Genomic DNA, 27,005 nt, shown 5'->3' on the forward strand with positions numbered 1-27,005 from the left:
AAAATGTGTGTCTCTGGCCAACTGTTGAACAGATGACCCCGCTTCAAGGATGAAAAAGCATCTAAGTCTGGCTGAAAGCATCTGGGAAAGACATGCACAATAGTCATTGTTTAGCCTTGCCCCAATCAATTAAATTAAATTAGAAATATACATTATTACAAGACGAAGTAATAGTGAAACAAAAGTATTATTTACTTTGTTATTTCAGCCCAGGCTACGATGGGATTTGCTTTTCTTACGATATTGTAATGGTGCAATGAAATGTCAATAAAACCAGAGATATTTTCATATGGATGCAGAATCACATTCTAAAGCTATCCGGTCACAAATCACACCATAGAGACAGAGTTCGACAAGAATGAATTCACTGACAAGGTAAAAGTCAAACGCAAGGAGAGCAGTTTGATGCCACGACGAGCAATCTAGAAGTGCACGGTCAGAAGGCGTGTGAAGTCCCAGTGTGAGTGGATCCAGGTAAAGAGAATGTTGGCTTTCTCTGAAACATTGTTTTGAAAACCATGAATATAAAAGTCTCTCCTCTGAGACGATGATTTAGATCAGAACGCTATACTATGAAAAGGATAAATAATATAAAATGTCAAATCCTTCGGAGGGATTCTGCAGGTATGTAGTGGGTTCGACGTTTTTGCCAACACCATTAAATAAACAAATGTTCACGTTATTATTATTATTATTAATTGTGCATTTCGATTGTGTCAAGGGGACTATGTAAAACATGTGGTCAACGATCCTGGTATAAGGTAATGTACAGGTCTCGTATTTGGAATCCACAGTAAAAAAAAAAAAAAAAAACATACACATACTTTCCCATCTCTAAATCACATTTACTTTTATAGGGCACATCACGGTCACTGTAACAAATCTTTTTACGTTTCATGGGAGCCAAACTCTGTGACTAACCAAAAATGGCAATAAGCAGAGGAAACCCACAAGGAAGCCAAGAAAAATATTTTGGTTATCTTAGCAAGCGAACATGACAGCTCTCTGAAACTTACCCTGAGACAACAAACAAAAGCATCAAACTGTGCTTCCAAAGGAGCTCCTTCCACTGGCAAAGGCAACCGATGATACCTGCCAAACAGCAAAGAAAACAGGTTGACTCTTTACTACTGCCAGTTCCCTACATAGGTGCATTTCTCCAAAGCTTTCTATAAAACACACTATCGGTATTGAAGTTAAATTTCATGAATATATTTGAGACAAATGCTCCCTTCAGAGGAAAGAGAAAGTAGAGGATGAAGTGCGTTCTCGCAGTCGGACAAGAAGAACTAGAAACACAACAGAGGAAATGGACACTGTTAAAGATGTACGAGTTATTTTATTTAACTTCCCTCACTCCTAGAAGCTAAAACCATCTCCCGGACTCCTCGTCCCACATTCATTACCCTATTCGTCCCCCTCCTCGGTCCTCTCACTCCACACTCCTCTCAACAGCCACAGCGGGTGCACTGTACTGCCATGTATTGTCTAAGGTTGCAGTGCATTATGGACTCCTTTAATTCTTTGCACCTGGAAACCACCAGTTGAGAGATGGCAGTACCTTTTATATGTTTTCCCAGTACGGCAATTTCGTAATTAATTTGCTGTTTTACTTGACTAATCGCCTCTTCCCCCTTTTTATGTACATTTGGCCACCGAAAGATGATATAGCCAGAATTACCTCCTTGTGTATTTATTTTTCAGCAGTCCCCGAGAAAAGTGTTCAAACTGCATTTTATCGCTCACTTTTCTTGAGGTCCGCAGCGCAGTGACATAACACTGAACAGCAAAAAAAGACTGCGCTCTACACCTCTTGCGACTTCCCCGGAAAATGTGATTTAGCCTCCAACAAGTCAATTACACTTGAGCTGTCCTTAGGTACAGCAAAAATGTCAATGGTATCTCCAGCACACCCAAAAGGACTGTTCATTAAGATGGTTGGGCAAGTGCACATTAAGTTGCCTGAGTTTATATACTCATCGGAAATCGCGTCCCTGTTCAAAGTGACAGCGTTGATGCTGTCTTTCTAGATTTTCGCTTTGCATAATAAAACAGCATTAACAAAGCCTATAGGTCTTGCTTACAGGAGATCCATTGGCTTTGCAAATGGGTTTTAGCCTGCTTGTATAACGACGTGGCTACTGTTCAACATAGCTAAACGTTAGTGGCGGAGAGGAGAGTGGAGTGCCAGAGTAGAGTGGCATGGAGTGGAAAAGAGTGTTGTAGAGTGGAGTGGCATAGAATTTCGTAAAGTGGAGTGCCAGAGTTGAGTGGCGTAGAGTGGATTGCCCGAGAGTGGAGTGGACTGGCTAAGAATTTAGTGGCTTAGAGTGCTTTGGAATAGAATGAATTGGCGTGGAGTGGCGTAAAGTGGAGAAGAGTGTTGCAGAATGGAATAGAGTAGAGTGGAAAAGAGTGGCAATGAGTGTGTACAGTGGAGTAGTGTGGAGTGTTGTAGAGTGTAGCGGACTGTTGTAGAGTGGAATAGAGTGGTGTTGAGTGGTATGGAGTGGAGTAAAGATCCATGGAGTGTTGTAGAGTGGGGTGTCGGAGAGGCATAGGGTAGAGTGGCATTGTGTGGAGTAAAGTGGAACGGGGTGGTGTAGGGTGGAGTGGCGTAGAGTGAATGGAGTGGTTACGGGTGGAGTGGTGTAGGGTAGAGTAAAGCAGCATAGCATGGAGTGGTGTGGTGTGGTGTGGCATAGAGTGAAGTGGCTTGGAGTGGCGTAGTGTAGCATAGTGTGGAGTGACAGTGTGAAGGGGCATGAGGTGACGTAACGTGTCAGAGTGGTGCAAAGTGTCATTAAGTGGAGTGGAATATGGTGGAGTGACAAAGTGGAGTGCCACAGAGTGGAGTAGTGTGTTGTAGGGTGTAGTGGCATAGAGTGCTGTAAATTGGAGTAGAGTGCCATAGACAGGAGGGGAGTAGTTTGGCATAGAGTGGGGTAGAGTGTCAGAGTGGAGTAAAGAGGAGTGGAGTGTAGTAAAGTGCAGTGGAGAGGAGTAAAGGGGCATGGAGTGTTGTACAGTGGAGAGGCATAGTGTGGAGTAGTGTCGTAGAGTGGATTTAAGTGTAATAGAATAGCATAATGTAGAGTGGATTTAAGTGTAATAGAATAGAGGGGAGTAAAGTGGCACAGAGTGGAGTAAAGTAGCATTGAGTGGTGAAGAGTGGAGTGTTATAGAGTGGAATGACGTAGAGTGGTGTAAAGTGGTGTAGAGTGCTGCAGATTGGTGGTGAATGTCAGAGTGGAGGTGCCTAAATTTGTAAGGAGTAGAGTCTCGGGAGTGGAGTAGAGAGGAGCCTCATATAGTGAAGCAGTGTTTTGCATGGTGGAGTGATGTGGAGTAGAGTGCCGTAGACTGAGCAGAGTGTTGTAGAGCGGAGGGGCGTACATTTGCATAGAGTGAAGTAGTGTGTCAGGAGTAGCGCAGAGTGGAGTAGAGTGTCACAGTGTCTCAGAGTAGAGTGGAGTAGAGTGGAGTAAAGTGGCGTGACGTGGAGTAAAGGGGTTATGATGTGGAGTGGAGTAATGTGGCATGGAGTAAAGTGTCATGGAGTGTCAAACAGTGGAGATCCACAGAGTGTAGTAAAGTGTCAGACTGCAGTAAAGTGTCATGGATTGGGGTAAAGTGTCATGGATTGAGGTAAAGTGTCATGGATTGAGGTAAAGTGTCATGGATTGGTGTAAAGTGTCATGGATTGGTGTAAAGTGTCATGGAGTGGAGTAAAGTGGTGTGGCATATCATACAACTGAGAGGCATTAGGTGAAAAAGTGTCAAAGTGGAGAGGCGTAGAGTGGAGCAGATTGTCAGAGTGGAGTGTCAGAGTAAAGTGGCATGGAGTGGAGCAAAGAAGCATGAAGTGGAGTAAAGTGGCATGGAGGGGAGCCAACTGCCCTAGAATGGAGTAGATTGGAGTGTCAGAATGGAGTGGTGAAGAGTGGAGTACAGTGATGAAGAGTAGAGAAAAGTGGTGTAGAGTGGCATAGATTGAAGTAGAGAGTCATAGATTTCAGTACAGTACCATGCCATAGAGAGGATGTGCATAGATTGGCATAGAGTGTTGTAGAGTGTCAGGAGTAGCACAGAGTGGAGTAGAGTGTTGTAGAGTACAGTGGAGTGGTGGAAAGTGGATTAGAGTGGTATGAGTGGAGTAAAATAGAGTGAAGTAAAGTGACGTGGATCGTTATACAGTGGAGTGGCATGGAGTGATGTGGCGTAAAAGGGGCAGTGTGGAGGGGTAGTATGGAGGGGTGTGGAGATGCACAGAGCGGAGTGGAGGAGTAGTGTCATGGAGCTGGGTGGCATCAAGTGTAGTGTCATTGAGTGGAGTGTTTTACAGTGTAGTGTCAGAGTGAAATGTGAAGTAGTGAGGTAAAGTGGAGTAGAGTAAAGTGTTGAGGAGTGGAGTGGCATATAGTGGAGTGGCATGGTGGAGAGAAATAGCCACCTGTAGTGGCATAGCTTGGAGTATTGTGGAGTGGCACAGCGTAGAGTGGTGTATAGTGAAGTGTCATAGTGTGGAGCAGGGTGGAGTGGGTTAGAGTGGAATGGCGTAGAGGGTGCTTGGAGTGCTAGTGCACTTCTGTAACAAGACAACACATTTTATATTAAAATGACATTTACATTTGCTCAGATATACAGTTTTACTGTTAAAACTATACAGCACACATACAATAATGTGTGGAAATCAGCATCGCCTAGTGTATTTATTTGTTTTGATCATGATAACATACTTGCTTCAACCAAACCTCAAAATTACAAACAAAGGTGTTTCAGTTGTACTTTCCTAATTCTGATATATTCTTAAATATTTAGACAGGTCATTTACTAGCATTTACATTTGGTTGTGTACTAGACAGAAATAACATCCTAAGCTTTTCCTTTCGAATCCCCAAAACTCAGCAAATTTGTCACATAAATCCTCTCACTATGCAGTTAGAGAAAGAAAAGTAAACTCCAAGCTCCTTCAGAAGGAAGCACTGAACATTTTATCTCTGTCTTTGAATACAGAGCAATTGTGACAAGATGAACACAGAATTTAAAGCCCTGTTTACTGCTCAATCACTTCTAAAGTCCAGCATGGTTATTTTGGCAGTGCCTTCTGCTACCTATAGCATAGGCATGAAATTGGGAAAACTGATTGTTTAAGTTATGCTATTGGCAAATAGCACTGACCAAAATAAACAAGCCCATAGACAGAATATTGTTCCTCCCGGGCATGCTTGACTGATCAACTGGCACTGGCAGAGACAAGCAGAATAAGTCAGGCAGAAAAATAGGACAAACAAAACGTTTTCAAAGAACCACAGCAAGTTTACTTTTTCTGGAATAGCATTTAAGCCAGACAACTCAGAACACATGTACTGTTGAGAAGTACATCACACAAAAAAAATAGTTCTCAGAAAGCAAGCACTTGTGGAAGAATACAAGACAGTCAGAGAGGTGGTAAACAGGCAATGCACCATAGGGGGGAGAAAGATATGCTGGACAGCCTGAAACGAATAACCCCAGCAAATAGAAAGTAAACAAATATGAATTACAAAACACAAAGCCAATGGTAAGGAATGGGAGGAATGTATTCCTATGGAAGCTTTCCCCATATCTGCAATATATCTTTGCAAATAGAAAGCTGGGCTGTCTGGTAGGCTTCGACCTAAAAATGGTTCATGTCATAATTAAACACTTTGGCCTCATACAGGTTTCCTTTGAAAATAGATAGTGAATATTCTTATCAGTTATTACAGGAAAAGCAGGCAGACTAACTACTCCTGTTTGTTTATGAGTAGTTTCTTTGCTGTCCTTTTTAGGTTGAGCCTTCGGACAGCACATCTTTCTGGTTGGAAAAAAATACCTATTATGGTCTTGCAAGAGCTTAGAGTGGGCTTACAAACTGCCCATTGCTAACCAATGGTTGGCTTAATTGCCCCTCTCAGTTGCTTTTTTGTTTTTGAATGGCTTAAATTGGCTTGGGTTTGTCCTACTAGAGCATATCCTCTCCACTTGTGTCCTTCCACTGCTCAGTTTAAGGTAACTACTTTTTAGGGTCGAGCCTGCGAGTGCATGCGCTTGCACATTCGTCTTGTTAGCAAAACACTATTGTGTACAGTTAAGGGCATGAGTGGCACTCTTCTTTACAGCCTCGTAATTTGTTGAGGCACGCTCAGCATCACTTCCGTTTCTCTGTGTGGAGCAGGGATCAAGCACTAATTGATTTCAACTTAATTAGTGCCCGTCAGCTGCACCTGACGTGATCGAGGTACTATTGTTTTTTTATTTCAAGTGCCCTGCAAACAGAAGGCTTTTGACTGGCAAAAACGTGCCTAGCAGGACAAACAACATTGCAAAGTATTTTTTTTTTGTTTTTTTGTTTACACTATTCGACATGCACTCGTTTTAGTGAATGCATGCTTCTCCTTCACAGCCGTTTGCCGTTGTTTGGTTTTTCAACCCCCTTCCCCTAGTGACAAGCCGTGAGTGCTGCTGCACATTTATGGGTTTTATGTCCCCGTGGGAGTCTAAAATGCTTGCAGGCTTATGCACTAATCGAATATTACACACAGTGGTTCTTACTGCGAACAAAAAAATGACATATATTTGGCCACTCCTACAACATCGCAGTAACTGACTGTCACTGTACTTGGAAGGTACTGTCGTCTATTTGTTTAAAATTGTTTATTCTGTTAGGTAAAGTGTCTCTACATTGCCAACTAATTACAGGAATTGGGTACTTGGTTAAGTACTGGAATGAAGTGTTGATAAAATAAAAGCAGCAGTCATTTAAAGCTGATGCAAGTTTGTTATTTTGCAGAATGTGCCTCCGAATGTTCCTGTTTCTCTCGCTTGTCTTTGCCTTTGTTATACAGCCGGTGCCAAATCCGTCAATAACATTTGAAAACTGTTGTATTTTTAGTTTAAAACAAATTCAGTCGAAGTTTCAAATTCCTCCAATTTACAGTGCGTACTCGCCGCGCAACCATTATTTGGATTACTTATGCCTTTTCTTTGTTTCCAAGCAGAAACAGCGGTACCTTCAGCATAATTGTCCCAGTAATTTTTTTAATTAATGCAAACAGAGATTTTTCAGTATGACGTACACTCGTTTTGTTGAGTGCATGTTTCTCCTTCACCCCCGCTCACCGTTGTTTATTTTTTCAACCCCCTTTCCCTGCTGAAAAGCTGTGAGAGTGCTGCTGCACATTTATGGGTCTTACGTCCCCATGGGTGTACACAATACTTGCAGGTTTATGTACAAATTGAATGTTTGCTTATTGCGCACAATGGTTTTTACTGCTCAAAATGAAGGACTGACATATATTGGGATAATTAGGCGTACTAATAAAGGTTGCTCCAATGATAGAGAAATACTACTGAAGATTTACCCAATAAGAATTAGTAATTAAACGTGTGTCGTAAACAAATTGCACAACTGCCAATACATTGACTGCAAACAAACTTTTTTTGACTTTTGTGTCTCTCCTCGCGCTCATGCTCACGGCGACCGTGGCGCTTTGAATCGGCTTGCTTATGTCAACTGTTTTACTTTTACTTTTAAATCATGCTCCTGTTTGCTCTCTCTTGCCCTTGTGCTTCTCACCCCACACTCCAAGTTGCTCTTTCATCTGTCTTCTTCTCTCCCTGTTCACCACTTGCTCATGAGCTTCTATCTTCCTGTGCTGCTCTCTTGCATGTGTGCGTCTCTCTTTACCCCTTGTTCGTATTTCATTCATGAGTGTCTCATCCTCTCGGGTTCTGCTTTTTCCTTCCTCCTCACCTCCTCTCTTTACCCTCTTCTGCCCCACCCTCACAGTCCTATGTTTTCAAGTTTTATATTATTTTTAAGTTTTTTTAAAAAACACACACTTTTACACTACTAGTTTTTGTTTTTACAGCTGCATCTCTGAATTGTAAAAAAAACGCTTAGCCAAAAGGAATTGGCAAAGCCAATAGGTCCCAAAGGCAATACTTATTGGCTTTGCTAATGCTTGTTCCCACCATCTTGGCAAGTAATCTGCACTATTCACAGCTGTGACTGACTCGGATACTGAAAGCGAAGATAGACTGCAGCATAAGTTTCTACTTCACCCAACTGTTTTACTATACACACTCCCCGCCAATGGCTACCTTGAGCAAAAAAAAAATTTGTTTTCAAAGAAACAAATTTCACACCCAAACACCAGAAAGCAAGAATATTCACAATTCAAAAGTGAATCTAAATCAGATACATACTGTTAGAATTGGAATCCAGGTTGTTGATGTGTGCTGGACTCTGTTTTTGCTGTTTTTGATACTCTGGGCACTTTACCACTGCTAACCAGTGCTAAAGAGCAAGTGTCCCTATGTAAAATGTATGTGTAAATTGGCTTATCCATGATTGGCATATCTGATTTACTAGTAAGTCCCTGGTAAAGTGCACTAGAGGTGCCCGGGCCTGTAAATCAAATGTTACTAGTGGGCCTGTGGCACTGGTTTTGCCACCCACATAAGTAGCCCTGTAACCATGGCTCAGACCTGCCACTGCAGTGTCTGTGTGTGCGATATTAAACTGCCAATTCGACTTTCCAAGTGTACCCACTTGCCATGCCTAAACCCTCCCTTTTTATACATGTAAGGCAGCCCTAGGTAGCCCCATGGACAGGGTGCAGTGTATGTTAAAGGTGGGACATGTACTGATGTGTGTTACATGTCCTAACAGTGAAATACTGCTAAATATTGTCTTCACTGGTGCAAGGCCTATCTCTCTCATAGGTTAACATGGGGGCTGCCTTTAAATATTATTAAAGTGCAGATTTCCTTTGAGAGCAGATAGAAATGCGCAGTTTGGGGTCTCTGAATTCACAATTTAAAAATACATCTTTTATTGAAGTTGTTTTTTAGATTGTTAGTTTGAAAATGCCACTTTTAGAAAGTATGCATTTTCTTGCTTAAACCGTTCTGTGACTCGGCCTGTTTGTGGATTGCCTGGCTGGGTCAGTTTGACAGTTGGGCTGTGTGTGAATCCCCTCTAAACGGTGAGACAAAGGGAGCTGGGGTGTAGCCTGCATATCTTGATGAGACATCTGTACTAAACTGGAGGGAGGAGTGGTCACTTACACCTGAATGGGCTGTGCCTGCCCTCTCACAATGCAGTGTCCAATCCCCTGGTGTGTGTCTGAGGCCTAGCCTGGGCAAGGCAGGATCTTGTGAACAACTGAGACTTTTCTTTGAAGTAGGCCTACTTCAAAGGAAGAAAGGGGTATAAGTATTGGACCCAAAACCCCTGAAAATCAGATTACTTCAAGGATTCAAGAGGAACCTCTGCCTGGGGAAGGGCTGGAGAGCTGAGGAGAAGTGTTGCCCTGGCCTGTGACTGTGCTATGTTAGGCTATCCTGCAGTAGCTGCTTCTGTCTGTGCAAGGGGACAAAGACTGAACTTTGTTTTGCATTCCTGCTTGAGTAGTAGCTCCAAGGGCTTGGAGTAGAGTTTGCCTCCTGTTTTGAAGCCTCAGGGACAGCAAAGGCTTCACCACCCAGTTCTGAGTCTGCCTGCTGTGGACTTTAGCTTGCCAGAGGGTGCCATTCCAGTTCCTGAGCTCCTGGAAATGAATTTCTGGAGAAAAATCTATCTAATGGCGCCTGACAACAGCGTGTGACTTCGTAAAGGATGTAGCTGCCCAGAACAGCAATGCCACCTGCCCCAAGGCTGTGGACCTCGCAAAAGTGTGACAACCCTGACGACTCTGTAGGCTTTGCATCGCTGCAGTCGCTGATGCCGTCCGACTTGCTGACTTTGGAGTGTCGTAAGTCTGATATCTGTGACATCCGACACCATCGCAGCACCTGCGGCCCTGTGATGTCATCGCGACTGTGAGGTTGCCCTGCAGCATTGTGGCTTTGCCGGAATTCGAACCTGCCAGAACCAAGGGACCGACTTCGCAAATGACACCTCTTCACCTCCACCGCTCTGCAGTAATGACCAGACGCCACTGCTCAATGCCTCTGTCCTTTTGCCCCACAGCATCGGAACCAATGCCGCATCGGATCCAGCAACGCTTCGCTCCCTGACTCCGTGTAACGCCTGTTTTCTACCTGCTTGCTAAGGTACTGTACCTGGGGGTCAAACAACTCCATAAACGGCGCCATTGGCGTCAAATTGTAGGAAACTACTCCATCACGACGCCGCTTAATATCAACTTGCAGCATTTGTGCACTAGGCACGTTTTTGTGCATTTAAGTGCTAAATTGATATTTTTAACTGTGTATGGTGGATTTTCATCGTATGTGGTCTTGTTTAAGATAAAATAATAACTATTTTTCTAAACCTGTGTTGTGTCATTTTGTAGTAGTTCACTGAATTACTGTGTGTCTTTCTACAAATATGTAACACATTATCTCTGAAGTTAAGCCTGCCTGCTCGTGCCAAGCTACCAAGGGAGTGAACTGGGGTTAACTGAGAGTGATTCTCCTTTATCCTGACTAGAGTAAGGGTCCTTGCTTGGACAGGCCTGACTGCCAACCAAAGACCTAATTTCTAACACATACTTATAAACAACATGGATTTCCTGCTGGCTTCATAAGCCCACTACCACCGGGCAAGTGTTTTTTAAGAATGCTGAAATCATAAATTCACAGCACCTCATTTGAAAATATGCTTTTTGTAGGTCTGGCATTAGAGAGAGATTTATGTGGCTTGCCATACTATTATTTTTTAATAATATAAAGTAGATTAATTTGTATATACATCCAGGGGCTTTTTGTCAGCAGTGTTCACAAAGTGAACCATCGTTCACTCTTTGCTACCATGAAGCACAGCACTAATTTTGGAGTTGGTCAGCCCAACTGAGTAATTTGCTTCTCTTTGTGTAAGGGACAGCATTTTGCCGGTTCATACTGTGCACATCCATCATAAAGAAGTCCATTTCAATGCCAGAACTGGTCGGACTATATGCTTTCCCAGTACTTACTGGAAAAAAGCTCTGTATTCTTAGCGTTCATTCACAATTTGCCTCCAACAGGGATGCAGTACTTTTTTTAATGCACTTCAGAGAGATGTCAATGATGTGCAATCTCAATATCCTGCCAACCAAAATCAGCAAAAGTAGTTCTGAACATAAGAACTGTTTTCTGAACATCAGTACCCATGGAATACAGGACAGCCTTGTGGTCCGATGCGCATGTCCTAAGAGCTGTTAATATAAATATTCATCATTTCCTGTTGACTATAACTCACGGCTTTTAGTTTTCATACATTAATGTGACTTTTGCTCCATGTTGGACCACAGATCTTTGGTTGTATGGGGATCTGTGCATGCTCCCCAGCCTTCTACAGGCACAGTTGTTACAGTTAAAATTGTGGTGTGAACCCACAATCCACCAGCTTACGGCCCTCTTCATCTAGTTTGTCAAGGAAACAGGGTCTGGCAAGTCTGCGTCCAATTGTGCATGCGCTTGTGTACGCCCACAATAAGTCTGCCTCTTCTTGTGGAAGGCAAATTCTAAACATGCACAATGGGACCGTGATGACGTAATACAATAAGGCTAAGTATGGACATGAGCTTTCGGGCTAATAATTCCCGACATCTGGAGCTCCACTGCCAAATGGACCACCGCTTGCACTCTTTGCTCTTATCTGGCATGCCTTGCATTCAGAATACCTCCAGGAACCCAATCTCCTGTGGGGGTTCTATGGGCAACTTGTGGAGATCTACAAACATAAGCCTTGGAACGGACACAGGCATTTCTGTTCTGTCACTCACAGATGCATTCATAAGGCAATCATCCAGATAAGATGAAGGGATGGACTTGGATACCCTGTCTCTGCTCATTCACTGACAACTGCACCAAACGCTTGGCGAAAATGTAAGTCGTTGACCAGTGCCTGAAGACCTGGAACATAGACTGACAATGACTATATCATACATTGAATCTCAAGCATTTCCTGTGTTACCTGTGGATTGGAACACAAAATAGGCATCTTCCAGATCCAAGGACCAAATGAGATCCCTGTTGTGCATAGTTAAAACTATTAGTTAAAACCATTACACTAATAGTAAAATCAAGAAGAAATAATTAACAATGAAATACAGCATTCTCAAATTATTCCATTAACAAGGCCTTAAATACAAATAAAATACTAAAGTGCTCATAAAAAAGAGAAAGTTCGCAGTGCAACTATGCAATAAAGGTGGTCACAAAAATAATTCACTGTGCCCTTATGTTAAGTTGGCAAATTACATTCTCCCAAGAAATCTACTCATCACATAACTTTAAAATCAAAGTAAAAATCAAAGTAAAAAAAGAAGACGCCACATTACAGGACAAGATTCTCTGTGTAGTTCTACAAGCTCGTGTATATAGCTAATTATTTAGAGGCTTGGGGATGACCACCCTAGCTGAGTCAGTTTAATTGTTCATATACCCTCTTTGGGGCATTGAAATGAGGGATGAGGGCAGGTAAAGGCACCCTTGTGCACAAGAACAACAGATTGTAAATGCATATTACTACCAAAAAGGATGCATTCGTGCACAGTTTCTGTGGACTTTAGAAGGAATCACACTCCCTGAATTTATTTGCTGTTTAGTTTAAAAAGTTTGAGAAACGTAGTTCAGAAGTGTGTCCGTCAGATTAAAACATACGATAACTGCATGTCTGCAGAAGCGAAGGGATCCTTGGTTCCATAGTGTTCTCAACAAACTCCTTCTTTCCCACCTGAGGGTCGGACAGATGGACAACATTCTCCTCAGCTGCATGACCAAGTCTACATACGATTAGCTCTTTGTTCCGAACCCAAGGAACAGCATGAGCGTAACCAGGGAGAAAGCCAAACTGATATCTAATGAATGAATCCTTTAATCGTGCGGATCATCCAGCGTCCAAGTAATATTGTGACTTAAGAATTTTGTAGTCGTTTGTGACTGCACAGGCACGTGATCTGTTGGTTTGAGACTTTTTAGCCATGGTCAAAGAGATCTTTTTAATTATCCTATTTATTACTTTTTTAAAGCCCACCTGCGAGAGTGTTAAGTCCCTTAATGATAGAACTCCCAGGTCAGCAATGACTGTATTAAAATAGTGAGCAGCTGGACCACCTCGATTATTTCATGCCAGAGGGGTTTGTACAACGGGTTGTCAAGCATAGATTTTATTCTTTTCCAGATTTTTAAATACACCACCTTTCTTGCAAGTCGTTGATTTACTTGACGAAATTCAAGTCTAATTTGTGACTGGGATGCATTAGGGGGGAGAAGAAAGAGGAGCCTAGAAGCTGTTGCAAAGGTTGTGTTCAAAGTCATAGCGCCTCTACCACATAAGGCCTTGCTACCATACAATAAACTCATGGCAACGCTTGCTGCTATTAGCTTCAGGAGTGGAGTAAACGTACCGTTCAGGGACCTTCTTAATGTTTGAAATGGCAGGGCTAGGGGGCGTGCTTAAGCCAGCGACCATGTGTGAGAAAGTAGCCTCTTTCTAGCCTTGTTACCCCCACTTTTGGCCTGTTTGTGAGTATATGTCAGGGTGTTTTCACTGTCTCACTGGGAACCTGCTAGCCAGGGCCCAGTGTCCATAGTGAAAACCCTATGTTGTCAGTATGTTTGTTATGTGTCACTGGGACCCTGCTAGCCAGGACCCCAGTGCTCATAAGTTTGTGGCCTATATGTGTTCCCTGTGTGATGCCTAACTGTCTCACTGAGGTTCTGCTAACCAGAACCTCAGTGGTTATGCTCTCTCTGCATTCCAAATTTGTCACTAACAGGCTAGTGAATAAATTTACCAATTCACATTGGCATACTGGTACACCCATAAAATTCCCTAGTATATGGTACTGAGGTACCCAGGGTATTTGGGTTCCAGGAGATCCCTATGGGCTGCAGCATTTCTTTTGCCACCCATAGGGAGCTATGACAATTCTTACACAGGCCTGCCAGTGCAGCCTGCGTGAAATAACGTCTACGTTATTTCACAGCCATTTACCACTGCACTTAAGTAACTTATAAGTCACCTATATGTCTAACCTTCACCTGGTGAAGGTTGGGTGCAAAGTTACTTAGTGTGTGGGCACCCTGGCACTAGCCAAGGTGCCCCCTCATCGTCCAGTGCAAATTCCCTGGACTTTGTGAGTGCGGGGACACCATTACACACGTGCACTATACATAGGTCACTACCTATGTATAGCGTCACAATGGTAACTCTGAACATGGCCATGTAACATGTCTAAGATCATGGAATTGTCACCCCAATACCATTCTGGTGTTGGGGGGACAATTCCATGATCCCCCGGGTCTCTAGCACAGTACCCGGGTACTGCCAAACTGCCTTTCCGGGGTCTCCACTGCAGCTGCTGCTGCTGCCAACCCCTCAGACAGGTTTCTACCCTCCTGGGGTCCAGGCAGCCCTGACCCAGGAAGGCAGCACAAAGGATTTCCTCTGAGAGAGGGTGTTACACCCTCTCCCTTTGGAAATAGGTATAAAGGCTGGGGAGAAGTAGCCTCCCCCAGCCTCTGGAAATGCTTTGATGGTGCCCATCTCTGCATAAGCCAGTCTACAACGGTTCAGGGATCCCCCAGCCCTGCTCTGGCGTGAAACTGGACAAAGGAATGGGGAGTGACCACTCCCCTGACCTGCACCTCCCAGGGGAGGTGCCCAGAGCTCCTCCAGTGTGTCCCAGACCTCTGCCATCTTGGAAACAGAGGTGTTGGGGGCACACTGGACTGCTCTGAGTGGCCAGTTCCAGCAGGTGACGTTAGAGGCTCCTTCTGATAGGCTCTTACCTCTCTTGGTAGCCAATCCTCCTTCTTAGGTAGCCAAAACTCCTTTTCTGGCTATTTAGGGTCTCTGCTTTGGGGTATTCTTTAGATAACGAATGCAAGAGCTCATCAGAGTTCCCCTGCATCTCCCTCTTCACCTTCTACCAAAGGATCGACCGCTGACTGCTCAGGACGCCTGCAAAACCGCAACAAAGTAGCAAGACGACTACTAGCAACCTTGTATTGCCTCATCCTGCCGGCTTTCTCGACTGTTTCCAGTTGGTGCATGCTCTGGGGGTAGCCTGCCTTCACCCTGCACCAGGAGCTCTGAAGAAATCTCCCGTGGGTCGACGGAATCTTCCCCCTGCTAACGCAGGCACCAAAAGACTGCATCACTGGTCCTCTGGGTCCCCTCTCATCCTGACGAGCGTGGTCCCTGGAACTCAGCAACTCAGTCCAAGTGACTCCCACAGTCCAGTGACTCTTCAGTCCACGTTTGGTGGAGGTAAGTCCTTGCCTCCCCACGCTAGACTGTTTTGCTGGGTACCGTGTGATTTGCAGCTGCTCTGGCTCCTGTGCACTCTTCCAGGATTTCCTTTGTGCACACCCAAGCTGGGGTCCCGACACTCTAACCTGCAGTGCACAACCTTCTGAGTTGTCCTCCGGCATTGTGGGACTCCCTTTTGTGACTTCGCGTGGACTCCGGTTCACTCTTCTTCCAAGTGCCTGTTCAGGTACTTCTGCGGGTGCTGCCTGCTTCTGTGAGGGCTCCCTGCCTTGCTGGGCGCCCCCTCTGTCTCCTCCTCCAAGTGGTGACATCCTGGTCCCTCCTGGGCCACAGCAGCACCCAAAAACCTCTACCGCGACCCTTGCAGCTAGCAAGACTTGTTTGCGGTCTTTCTGCGTGGGAACACCTCTGCAAGCTTCATCGCGATGTGGGACATCCATCCTCCAAAGGTGAAGTTCCTAGTCCTCTTCTTTCTTGCAGAACTCCAAGCTTCTTCCAACAGGTGGCAGCTTCCTTGCACCCTCAGCTGGCATTTCCTGGGCTCCTGCCCACTCTCAACACTGTCGCGACTATTGGACTTGATCCCCTTGTCTTACAGGTACTCAGGTCCGAAAATCCACTTTTGTTGCATTGTTGGTGTTTGTTCTTCCTGCAGAATCCCCCTATCACGACTTCTGTGCTCTCTGTGGGTAGTAGGTGCACTTTACACCTACCTTTCAGGGTCTTGGGGTGAGCTATTTTTCTAACCCTCACTGTTTTCTTACAGTCCCAGCGACCCTCTACAAGCTCACATAGGTTTGGGGTCCATTCGTGGTTCACATTCCACTTTTGGAGTATATGGTTTGTGTTGCCCCTATACCTATGTGCTCCTATTGCAATCTACTGTAATTTTACACTGCTTGCATTACTTTCCTTGCTATTACCTGCATAATTTTGGTTTGTGTACATATATCTTGTGTATATATCTTGTCCTCATACTGAGGGTACTCACTGATATACTTTTGGCATATTGTCATAAAAATAAAGTACCTTTATGTTTAGTAATTCTGTGTATTGTGTTTTCTTATGATATTGTGCGTATGACACCAGTGGTATAGCAGGAGCTTTACATGTCTCCTAGTTCAGCCTAAGCTGCTTTGCCATAGCTACCTTCTATCAGTCTAAGCTGCAAGAAACACCTCTTCTACACTAATAAGGGATAACTGGACCTGGCACAAAGTGTAAGTAACTCTGGTACCCACTACAAGCCTGGCCAGCCTCCTACACCATGGCGTACGCTTTGTGAGAGAGCACTGCTGCCCACGCAGGCCATCCATAGGAAACCGCTGTTCCCTGGAGCCATCTGACACGTGTCGAATGCAGAAGGTGGCTGCAGCACCTTCCTGCACCATATACCACGCTGTGTGTAAGTGGTGCCTTAACAACTAAGGCTGCGAGGTGGACCCTGTGGCGGCCCAGGCAGAATGGAACATAGCGAGGCCGCTGCCCTATGGAATGAGTGGGGGCTTCCATTGCAGCCCCCCCCAGAGCAGTAGATATTCATTGCTAAGGAGGAGCAGCACCCAGGGTGGCCAAGGTCGGAGGGCAAAGCTGGCACTGATTGGGCACGCAACACGGGTGGCTCAGCTTTGGGCCTCCGGAGCCTGGGCAGCGAAAGATGGAAATGTACACTAAAGAACAGGTGAGCCTGAGAGGATGGATGGCCAGGAATTAGATCCAGCCATCCAGGAGAAGATAGACTGGGGGGGGGGGGGGGGAGACTGCAAAGGCAGTGGGGAAGAGCAGATGGTGACTCGACAGGCGGTGAGTGCGAGGGGGTCCCCTAATCATGTGTGCTGAACAAGGAGGAGAGGTGGGGGGCCACCCTACGACAATATACCCCGACGAGTTGAGGGACGGCTGCTCCGAGAGACACTAAGGGGCTGAAGGAGCGTTCCTGAGTGAGTGGGGGAGGTGCATTGGCCACCCTGAAGGAGAAAGGCAGATGGGAGAGACCATGAGGCTGCATGGAGAGCGGACAGTGACACAGCAGGCTGTGAGTGCCACGCCTGATCAAAAGTACTGGATGTGGTGAAGTGGGGGGAAGGGTTCCCTATTAACCTATCTACCCTTCAAGCTGGGGAGCACCTCCCCTTAGAGGGACTGAGGGGCCAGGAGCGGACCCTAGAGCGCTGAGTTTTGCCTGGTCAGAGGCACCCAGGAGGGCCCATAACTACATTGATCTGGCAGGGAGACTAAATGTGGAGCCCATTGCTAGGGCCCAGATAATTACCCCTACTGGAGCACTGGGGTTGGAGAGAGGGTGCCCACCTTGGCCTGGCTCTGACTGATGGTAGCGCCTGGGGGCACGGCCATCTGCTCCAACCATACTTGAATGTCTCTACATCCCTGCCCCCTCACTTCTCCATTTTGAGAGTATTGACCACACTGCAAGTTCTGGGGACAAACACTTGGGCAGTATACCCCTGGCTGAGGTGGAGTGGAGATCCTGGGAGGGACTGCTGATCCCTGCTGACTAAAAGACTAGGAGTGAGCTGACTTTTCCTTCCTGCAGAAGTGTGGGGCTTGTCCACGGGTGGTGGCCCCTGAGGGTCTGGTGAGGACCTTCCTGTGACAAGGTGGGTGACAGCAATGCCGTGGCGGGCGTAGGCTGGGCACCAAGATGTAAGCAAGATGCTATGCTTGGTGACAAGAAATGGTGATACTCCCCCCCCCACACTTCGAAACTCTGTCCTTATTCCTCTGAGACAGCAGCATGGCAAGAGACAAACTAGCAAATCACTGCTGACCAACAGAAAAATGACAACACTAAACACAATGCTCCCCAGAAAAGGCTGGCACATCTGGGGGTGGCCCAGCCATGGACAATACTGCCCTGTCGTGTTCCATATTGTACGCAATCCAAGACCTTAAGGTCACCTTATAAGGCAAGATAGGGTAACTCAAAGATGACCTGGCACTGATCTGACATGACCTCTAGAACACTACTCATAGGGTTATGGAAGTGAAGGGCCAGCTATCTGAGACCGAAATGCAGTGAAGTTGCAAGAGGAACGCTTAGTGATTCTGCAATGCATGATGGGACATTTGGAGGCCCTGTCCTATTCTGATAATAAGACTGCATGTTGTAGGGCGGCAGCACCACCAAGTGTGGGTGACTGAGTCAGTCCCACACCACCTTGGAAGCTGTCAGCCTAACTCCTGGCTAGCATGCAGTGCCTCATGCAACCCTAGAAAGGAAAGGTGATTTGTGGCAACCTAAACCTGACACGCTGACTCCCCAGGGAAGTTGTGGTGAACTGATCATACCTTGTTCCTCTCAGTTACTCAGAGACACACATGCCAAGGTGGAATAAGAGATGCAAAATGGATTTCAATGAATTTATTGAAGCAATTTTGTCCTATTATAAAAAGAATGAGCTGTGATAATTAGGCAGATGAAACATAATACAGTGATCAACGTTAAAATCAGTATAAAGAAGATAAACCACCCCACCACCTTTATATGATCATAAAAGCCTAAAGATTCCTACTTGCACCCTATGTCTAAAATCTGAGAGCATGGCAGTGGTAACCCTTCTGCCTGTCCTGATGTAAGGGAGGGACCCCAACCCAATACCTGAAGAGTCGGACCCCTTTAGACCTATGTGGTGTTTATATAATCAATCCACCAGTGTTCTAAGGACAGGCCTGACATACTAATGTGGCTATGAATTGGAGTTTGACTTCTGAGCTCTTGGAGTGGCAATACAAGTTAGAATATCATGTACCGAAAATTACAGCCTTGAGCAGGGCACAAAGTGTAATGCGTACAAAGGAATAATAAAATATGCAGCACAAACAACTATGTCTTCTCAGAATGAAGCAGCTGCTAAAAAAAATAAAACAACAAGCCAAAGGCTGGCTGAGCTGAAAAAAAATAAAAAAATTAACTGAATAACAACGTGTCTATGTGTAAAAAGCACAGGTACGGCCCTAAAGGTAAAATAAGGGTGTCCAATCCAGGCACTAAGGAGAACCCACAAAAGCTTGAGCTGAGAATGCAGAGGGGAGGTCCAGATGCAATAATGTGTGGGTCATGGGCATCCCTGAAGGAGCGGAGGGCTCAAAACCCACCAAATTCATGTGGGACTGGCAACTGAGTTGGGCCACCAAGGAGGAAGTATTGTCCTGTTTTATTATGTAGCAGACACACAGTGCCCTGACTTCTAAACCTCTGGTGGGTCCCACGTCCTCAAGACCATTTATTATGTGAGTGCTCAATTATGCTGACCATTACACTATTCTCAGGGTGGCACAGAGGGCTGGTCAGTGAACCTACTACTCCTCCCTAGTAATGATCTTCCCAAACTACACCCTGAAAATTCAGCAGCAACGACGCGCCTTCCAAGAGACCAAACAAAAACTAAGAGCCATGGAGGTCACATATGCTCCTATTCTCTGGCTGCCCTAAAACTTATTTTCCAGAGCAAATCCCCAGGGGTGGTCTGAAACTGGATCGAAGAGTAACCCACTCAACAAGCCACTAATACCTTGCTGCAGGGGGCTGGTGGAGGGAGGGGGGAAAAAGGGAGAAGAGGGAGGGTCTTCTGAGGGAAGGGCACGCAGCTCTGAGGAAGTGGTCGAAATGCAAGGAGCGGAAGACTTGATCCTTGGGACCTGTACACTCTGATGCTAGGAAAGACCTGGCTCCAATGCCTGACAGCTCGCTATGCTTGCAAACACTAATGTCCCAGAAGAGGCACCACCAAAGACTCTGGAAATGAATAATTAGATATATGTACTGTTAGCTCCACTCAAAGACCTATATCTGCATAGGGTGTCGAAAGACCGCAGGCCTAGTTGCTACATTCCTTACTGAGTTGGGGATGGCTTTGGTTGGAGATGAGGGTTCGGACAATAGAGGTGATATACATCACGTTAGCCCAGGTGGTAAGCCCCTGGTCACACCACGACAGGTACTTCCAGTTCATGAAGTATGGGAGTAGGGAGGAGTTGGGTATTGTTTTTGTTTCCTTTTCAGGTGATGGCATTAACCAAGGGTGCACATCAAATGCACGCAATCCTTAGACGCAGTACTCAGACACTCTTTACATATGGCTCACCTAGCTCCCCAGGGGGCCTGCAGGCAGGGGGCTGCAGCCAAACATACACCTCAAGTTCTATAATGGAATTTGAATGGGGTGCCTTAAAAACGGACACAGACAGTCATGCTCCATGAAACTCACCTTTTGGGCATTAAGTGTCCCTTCCTAGCCTACCGGGGGCTTTTCCAAGTGTACCACCCCGGATTCTACTGAGGATCTCAGGGTACAGCCATGTTATTTCAGAGACGCTCACCACTGGCGGTTTCCAAGGGATGGCATGGTGGCCTGGTCCTCTAGGTGGCAGTGTCGGGCACCTTGCAAGGCCTCCCTATATCCTTGGTTTGTGTGTATGCCCCGCCTTCACTTACGTCTGGTTTCTTGTCTAAACTGAGAGACCTAGTGAGGGAACTCCTGGAGGCCCTGTGATTTCTAAGTAGAGACCTCAATGGGGTGTGTGATACGAGTCTAGACCTATCCTCGGCCGCTGCCAGGATAGGTCTTGGACTGACGACCCTAGCAACCTTTGCGCACAACTTCAACCTGACTGACATATTGAGAGCACACCACCCAGAAGGGAGGGGATATACCTTTTATTCGTGGGCACACCACTCTTTCTCCCAATTGGACTACTTTTTCATGCATAGACATGAGAGCCACTGAATCCTAGATGTAAGACTTATAGGCAAGGGCCTTTCCAAACACTTGCCAATGGCAGTGAACTTTGCCTGGGGGCCCACGGATAGTGGCAACATGCTTGCACATTGATTGCTGGTACCTCCAACAAGAAGATTTAGATAAATGTGCAACAACAGTATCAAGAGTTCCTCACTGACAATTAAGGTCTCTGTGTCTCCCCTGGGTACAATGTAGGAGGCCCAGAAAGCAACGATTAGAGGACACATAGTTATTCTAAATGCCAAAGACAGAAGAACAGGTAGAAAGTTAAAGACCTCAAGGAACGAATACTTGACCTGGAGGTTAAAGACCTTTCTTTAGCAAGAGCTCACACAGGAGGTGAGGGAGGCTTGGATGGCCACTCACAGTAGAACTTACCAATGAGGCAATAAGGTTAGTAAGACTCTGGCTTTGCACCCACAGAGAGATGGGGAGCCCCGGTGGCCTACTTGTTGTCAAGAAACCAGTCTTGGGTGGCTGGAATTGAGCCAGTTTCCCAAGCCTTCACTGCCTACTAGCAGGAGCTATACAGTGATAACCCACAAAGGCCTGCATCAATTTGCACTGGATCTGCCAAAGTCTCACCTGTCCCCGGAGTACTGTAAATCCATGGAGACTGACGTTACCTACAATGAGCGACCCATGGCTCTGGTGCAGTTGGCAAGGTACCGGGCTCCAACAGTTTCCCAGCAGAGTTTTGATGCCTGATGTGGCCTCAGACTCACCCACTGTTACAGGAAATGTTCAAGGAGGCTCTAGAGAGGTGGCATTAATCCAGATCTTAGAGATCCAGAAATTGTGGTGGTACCAATGCTGAGTACAGAAGGCACACACTGAGGTGATTTTAGGCCAATATCACTCGGGGTTAAAAGTATGTGTCAAAACGCTGGCTACCTGCTTAGCAAGTGCTATTAATCACCTGGTTCACACAGACCAGTCGGGGTTTATGCCAAACCAGGCCACTCAACATATCCTGTGATGAGTACGCAATGCAATTGCCTGAGAAAGGACCTTCAGTGGTCATAGAGCCCTCATATCCATCGATTTTCAGAAGGCCTTTGACTCGGTGGACTGGCCATATTTGTTTGCCCTCTTGTTTTGTGTTGGGTTTGGTTTGAAGTTTATAGGATATGAGCACCGCTTAAACACCAATCTTAAGGCCAGCGTGCGTGTAGGTGGAGGGACCTCAGAGTATTTCCCTGTGGTGTAGTGCACTCTATAGGGTTGTCCTCTATCACCCATGCTGTTTGCACTGGTAATTGAGCCCCTGGCAGCCTGGGTGAGAGTTGATGCGCTATTCAGGGGCTTCCAGTGGACCGACAAGGTGTGCAATAGGATTTGGCGACCCAGACTATTCGGCATCTAGGGCACTTCAAATTTTTCACACTTTTGGCTCCTACACCGTTTTTTTTGTGAACCGTCAGAAATCAGTGGTCTATCCAATCGCCCCTGTCCAGTCAATATGCTGTGGGCATCCGGGATACTAGTTCTTCCCTCTGGGTTCAAATATTTGGGGGTCTATGTCATGGAAAACTCATCACGCTCCTATGAAAAGAGCCTGCTACTACAGATGGAGGGATTGGAGCCTGACAAATTCTGGACCAACCTCCCTCTCTCTATGCTGGGACGCTCCACAATTTTCAAGATAGTCTCTTTGACCCACCTTTTCTACCAACTGCAAAACCATTTCTTCCTGATAGACAAGACCTTATTCAACAAGATAAACATGCAGATTAGAATGCTAGTGTTGGGGGGGGGGGGGGGGGGCGAGGCTGCCCCTCACTGCCGTGCTGAAATGTTTCCGACTCATTTATGAGGGTGGAATAGCTACTATGGATATTCTCCTGTACTATTGGTTGGCACACACACTCTCCCATTGACTAACACTGGGTTACTTTATTACATTTAATAACAGCTAACTTTAGATTTGGACCAGATGCTGTTACACTGAAATTAATTGTAATTGAAAGCCAATTGCAGAATGATTTCTTCACTGATTCTGGAATATTTTACTATATTTGATGACTTCTACCACATACTACCGGTCGGTGTACATTTCAAGCTACCATACAAAAGAGCAACGCATTTGTACATTCACAATGAAATGTGAATCGATGAATTATCAGAACAATAATTTGCATGCAAAATAAATCTGCAATTCAAGAAATAATGCATATGGATTCTGAAAATAAGTGAAACGTGAGCAATAACCAAAGATATAAACTTATGACCAAAAGATCATAGCAAAACACTTAAAAAATGTTATCTTATGGTGCTATGTCTATAGGTTTAAGAGTATATGGTATATTTTTCTACAGAGAATTCCCTTTGTCACCTGTATTATTGAGGCAGCAGGTTCGGGCATTGCTCAGAACGAGAAGAGTGGTCTTTACTGGCACAATAGTAAAGGGCTGTGTAGAAGGGCAAGCCAGGTTTTCGCAGCTCACAGTAAATTGAAGGCTGTGGCCTCAGTCCTTCTGGGAGAAATTACCTGTATGAAGGGAGGAGGAAGATGGGTCTGTTGTACACTTCCTCTGTGACATGGATATCCTCCTCACAGTGTATCTGGATAGAATGTGGCTCCTCCTTAAATAGTTCAATGTCATTATATACATAGTAGCTGTTGCCACTCAGCTTGGCAAAGTCATGGAGCTGAAAGAGAGAAAACAGCCAGTGAAAACCCTTTGCTTTAATTCCATTCCAGTCATCCAGTCTTCCATCACACGGCAATGATTGGATTAGTCACACCAATCCAATAAATACCCAAGCACTATTTTCTATGTTGGATACACTAACTGCAGTTCTGGCACCACTAAATGCAATGCTGCTGGGGAACTTTGGCATTAGAGAGAAGGAGGCTTCAGACCAGGCCCTTAGAGACAGCAAGGTTCTTCATGAAGTATTGCATCTGCCACTGAAAATGTTGATCTAGAGGACAGGTATGATATGTTTACACTTCAGGAAACCTGAAGAAACATATTCCAAATGTGTATGCAGCAGTGGCGTAGCAAGGGTGCCACGGGGCCTTAATCTTAGGAAGAACAATGGGCTCCCTTTCCATGGCAGTCTTTTTTTGGGGACAGAGAGCTCCCCGCACCTGGACTTAGTGCCACAGCAGTTGCTGCACTATTGACAGCTACACCCCTTATGGTTAGTTTGTACTAAGCCCCCACAAACAACATTGTTGTTAGATGGGCCAAGCTGCGTCAGAGGAAGCTGCACAGACTACGGGCTGATTAACAGAAAATCATTTATGAGTATTGGAAGTAGTACTACAATAGTATTCTTTTACATACTCATACATACCTTGGAGAATTGACCCTGAAAAGTCCAACTCCATATTAGGAAAAAATGCAAAAATAACAGTCTTTTTTACTTGTATAAATTCTATATGAACATGAGCCATATTCAGGCCCCCATCCCGCCAGCAGCTGTAAACCTTTTACCAAAAAACGATAATAAACTTAGTTTATTATAGATGTTTGGTTAAAGGGGTAGGGCCACAGAGTGTGACGAGCACTGAGGGGGAGTGCTCACTGCGCATCTATGTTTGTAGGCTCTCTCCAGCCCGGCAACAGTGCAGCGTCAGGACTGGACGGACCCTATTTGCAAATGTGGGCCACTTTTTAAGCTACCGGTATCACTAATGGGGGCTGCTTATATTTTAGTGCTGGGCCTATTTTCTGTCTTAGTCTGACCTTGTAAGAGAGTACTTAGTCTTACATGTGTTTCTGAATAAGCTCTGTTCTGTAAGATCCTGTGCTATTTACACACCTACCAGAGCCTATCAGAAATAAAAGTAAGGTTGACTACGAAAGAAGCAGAACAATAATGTCGTAACTTTAGAGCAAGAGCACTCTTAATACTGGCGTCAGTTTTTATTAGCTACAGAAACATCACATTAAGACATTTACATCGATATTCAAATAGGACTATTAATCAATGGAGGAAGTTGGATCACGACTCCACAGGCACGCACCTGAACTAAAAATTGCTGCATCCAAGCCATTCAGCATGAACGAACCATCTGTAAGTTGTAAATATTGCCCTATTCAGCCAACAGTGCTTGTGAACTAGTAACAGCATACATTTCTAGAATTCCTGATTGCTAAGGGCTATGCTGTAGAAAGACTATCTAGTCCAGCTATTTGCAAGTACAAGCATCGGACAGAAACGTACTGGTTAGCCAACATACCCCTGGAGCCCTAATGCCCAATAAATCTACCTCCTTCCGAATGGCAAGTTCTAAGCTCTCCACTCTGGTTCCTTTCTCCAGGCTGTGTAGATTTTCATGGAGGTTCTCTTTCCCTCTTGGTGTGTACGGAACAAAGTCGCTATCTTGTCGCAGGAAGACCACAGGCTCTTCACGAACGCAGAAGAAGATACACTCCTGCAAGAAAACAACACTATGAGCGCAATCCAGAAAGATGTGAAGTTGGGACTAAAACAGCAGACTTTGGACTTCAAAATAAAAATTAAGAAACTGTTCAAGGCATTAAAGGGCATGGTATCTCACTGTCAATTAGCTGACCTTTTTATTTGCATTAAATGTTTTATAAACACGTAGGATTTTGAGCGTGGTGCAAGTAAATTCACAGCCCACTCTCCGTTAAACCCAGTGTACAAAATATATAGAGCTCACTTAAAGAACATGGATGTAGAAGTGGCTTATAATGCTACAGTCCAATGCACACACATAAACATAGAATAGCAAAATACACCAACGCTTGAGCTTCGGGCAGTGGAAGGGTAAAAAAGGGAAACATAGGGTTTCTAAAAGTGTTGCTAATTCACACACCCCACCAGAACTGTGACTTACAAAGTGCTTCACATGTACCCCCATACCCAACTGCTGGAACACAATACATTTGAAGTATACATGAATCAAAATGATACACTTACCACTCCCCTTTTACTTACTAAATGAAAGCAACATTTGCACCGTGGAACTTAAATATAATGAAGCTGCATTTTGGCTCTATAGCAGAAGCAATCCTGCCTCAGTTTAGGAAAATATGTGATTTTTTAAATTCTGATCTATAGGATTAAGGGTAGGTTCCATTTCGTAGGCTCGGGAAGTGAGTTCCATTTGTGAACACGGAAGTAAAATAATCCTGTGCCTTTCATGTTAAAAAGTTAGTAGCCCAAGAGAGCCAAACGCCATTATTGGATTATTTTAGCATCCAGTAATACGGGATTCTGAGGATGTGAGGTGTCAGACTCCTCATATATGTAAATACTAATACAAAGGAGTTTAAAGTTAATAGTCTTTAAAGCTCTCTGCCCCAGCCCGGCAGCAAGAGCTGTTTGGAGCTACATGAAGACATGTCTATTATTCCAAGGCATAGTATGGCCCAGAAATTAGGAGTATTCGCAGTTCCTACTGGTAATATAACTGACACGAGAAATTCAAGATTTTAATGACTGTGTAATAAACCACCATAGGTGGAAAGAGCTATTTTCCAATACATAATCCACTGATGCTTCATGGAAAAATGTTCATCAAGATGACTCCACGATTACTATGGAGAAATAGGTATATTATTTTGCTAAAGATGAGGGGTGTTATTCCCAGTGCCTTAGGTTTTCCCTCTTGAGTCCCCAACCTCAAATCAAATACTATCTGCCTTATTTAGACTGAGCAGAAGCCAGTTCGGTATCCAAATCTGGAGATATGCGAGCCAAATGTTCAGAAAGCCATATAGAAATCCTACAGGTTGTGCTTGACATAGGAACCTTGCTGCTATTAACATTTACACCATTTTATTTATTGTCCTAATTTTCCTTTGTTAGTGTGTGCAACTGAGAATGTTTTTATCACGTTCTTAAGTTATTCTAGCTGCTTCCTCACCGTATTTGACATTCAGTGTGTTGTGTACTAGACACTTTCTCCCAGGGCAATTAGATTACTTCCCTGTCCGCCACGGTGTGTGCCGATTGAGCGGAGGGACTTGATCTGGCTATAATAGCTGTTTAGAGGATGACCACGCCTGCCATTTTTACTTATC

The 27,005-nt window shown here is 45.0% G+C and overlaps 1 protein-coding gene across 4 annotated transcripts in view; it reads right to left on the reverse strand.

Annotated features, from left to right (window-relative positions):
• PALD1 (phosphatase domain containing paladin 1) overlaps positions 1 to 27,005 on the reverse strand; it is a 966,838-nt gene that overhangs the window by 476,173 nt on the left and 463,660 nt on the right. For all 4 annotated transcript variants that reach the window (XM_069240368.1, XM_069240369.1, XM_069240370.1 and 1 more), the window contains exons 5-7: positions 25,223 to 25,387; positions 23,489 to 23,649; positions 1,017 to 1,092 (exon numbers count right to left, since the gene is read on the reverse strand). In XM_069240368.1, the coding sequence (XP_069096469.1) occupies positions 1,017 to 1,092; positions 23,489 to 23,649; positions 25,223 to 25,387 (402 nt within the window). The remainder of the gene's footprint in view (positions 1 to 1,016; positions 1,093 to 23,488; positions 23,650 to 25,222; positions 25,388 to 27,005) is intronic.

The sequence above is a fragment of the Pleurodeles waltl genome, chromosome 6 (genome assembly GCF_031143425.1).
Source record: "Pleurodeles waltl isolate 20211129_DDA chromosome 6, aPleWal1.hap1.20221129, whole genome shotgun sequence".
Classification (NCBI taxonomy): domain Eukaryota; kingdom Metazoa; phylum Chordata; class Amphibia; order Caudata; family Salamandridae; genus Pleurodeles; species Pleurodeles waltl.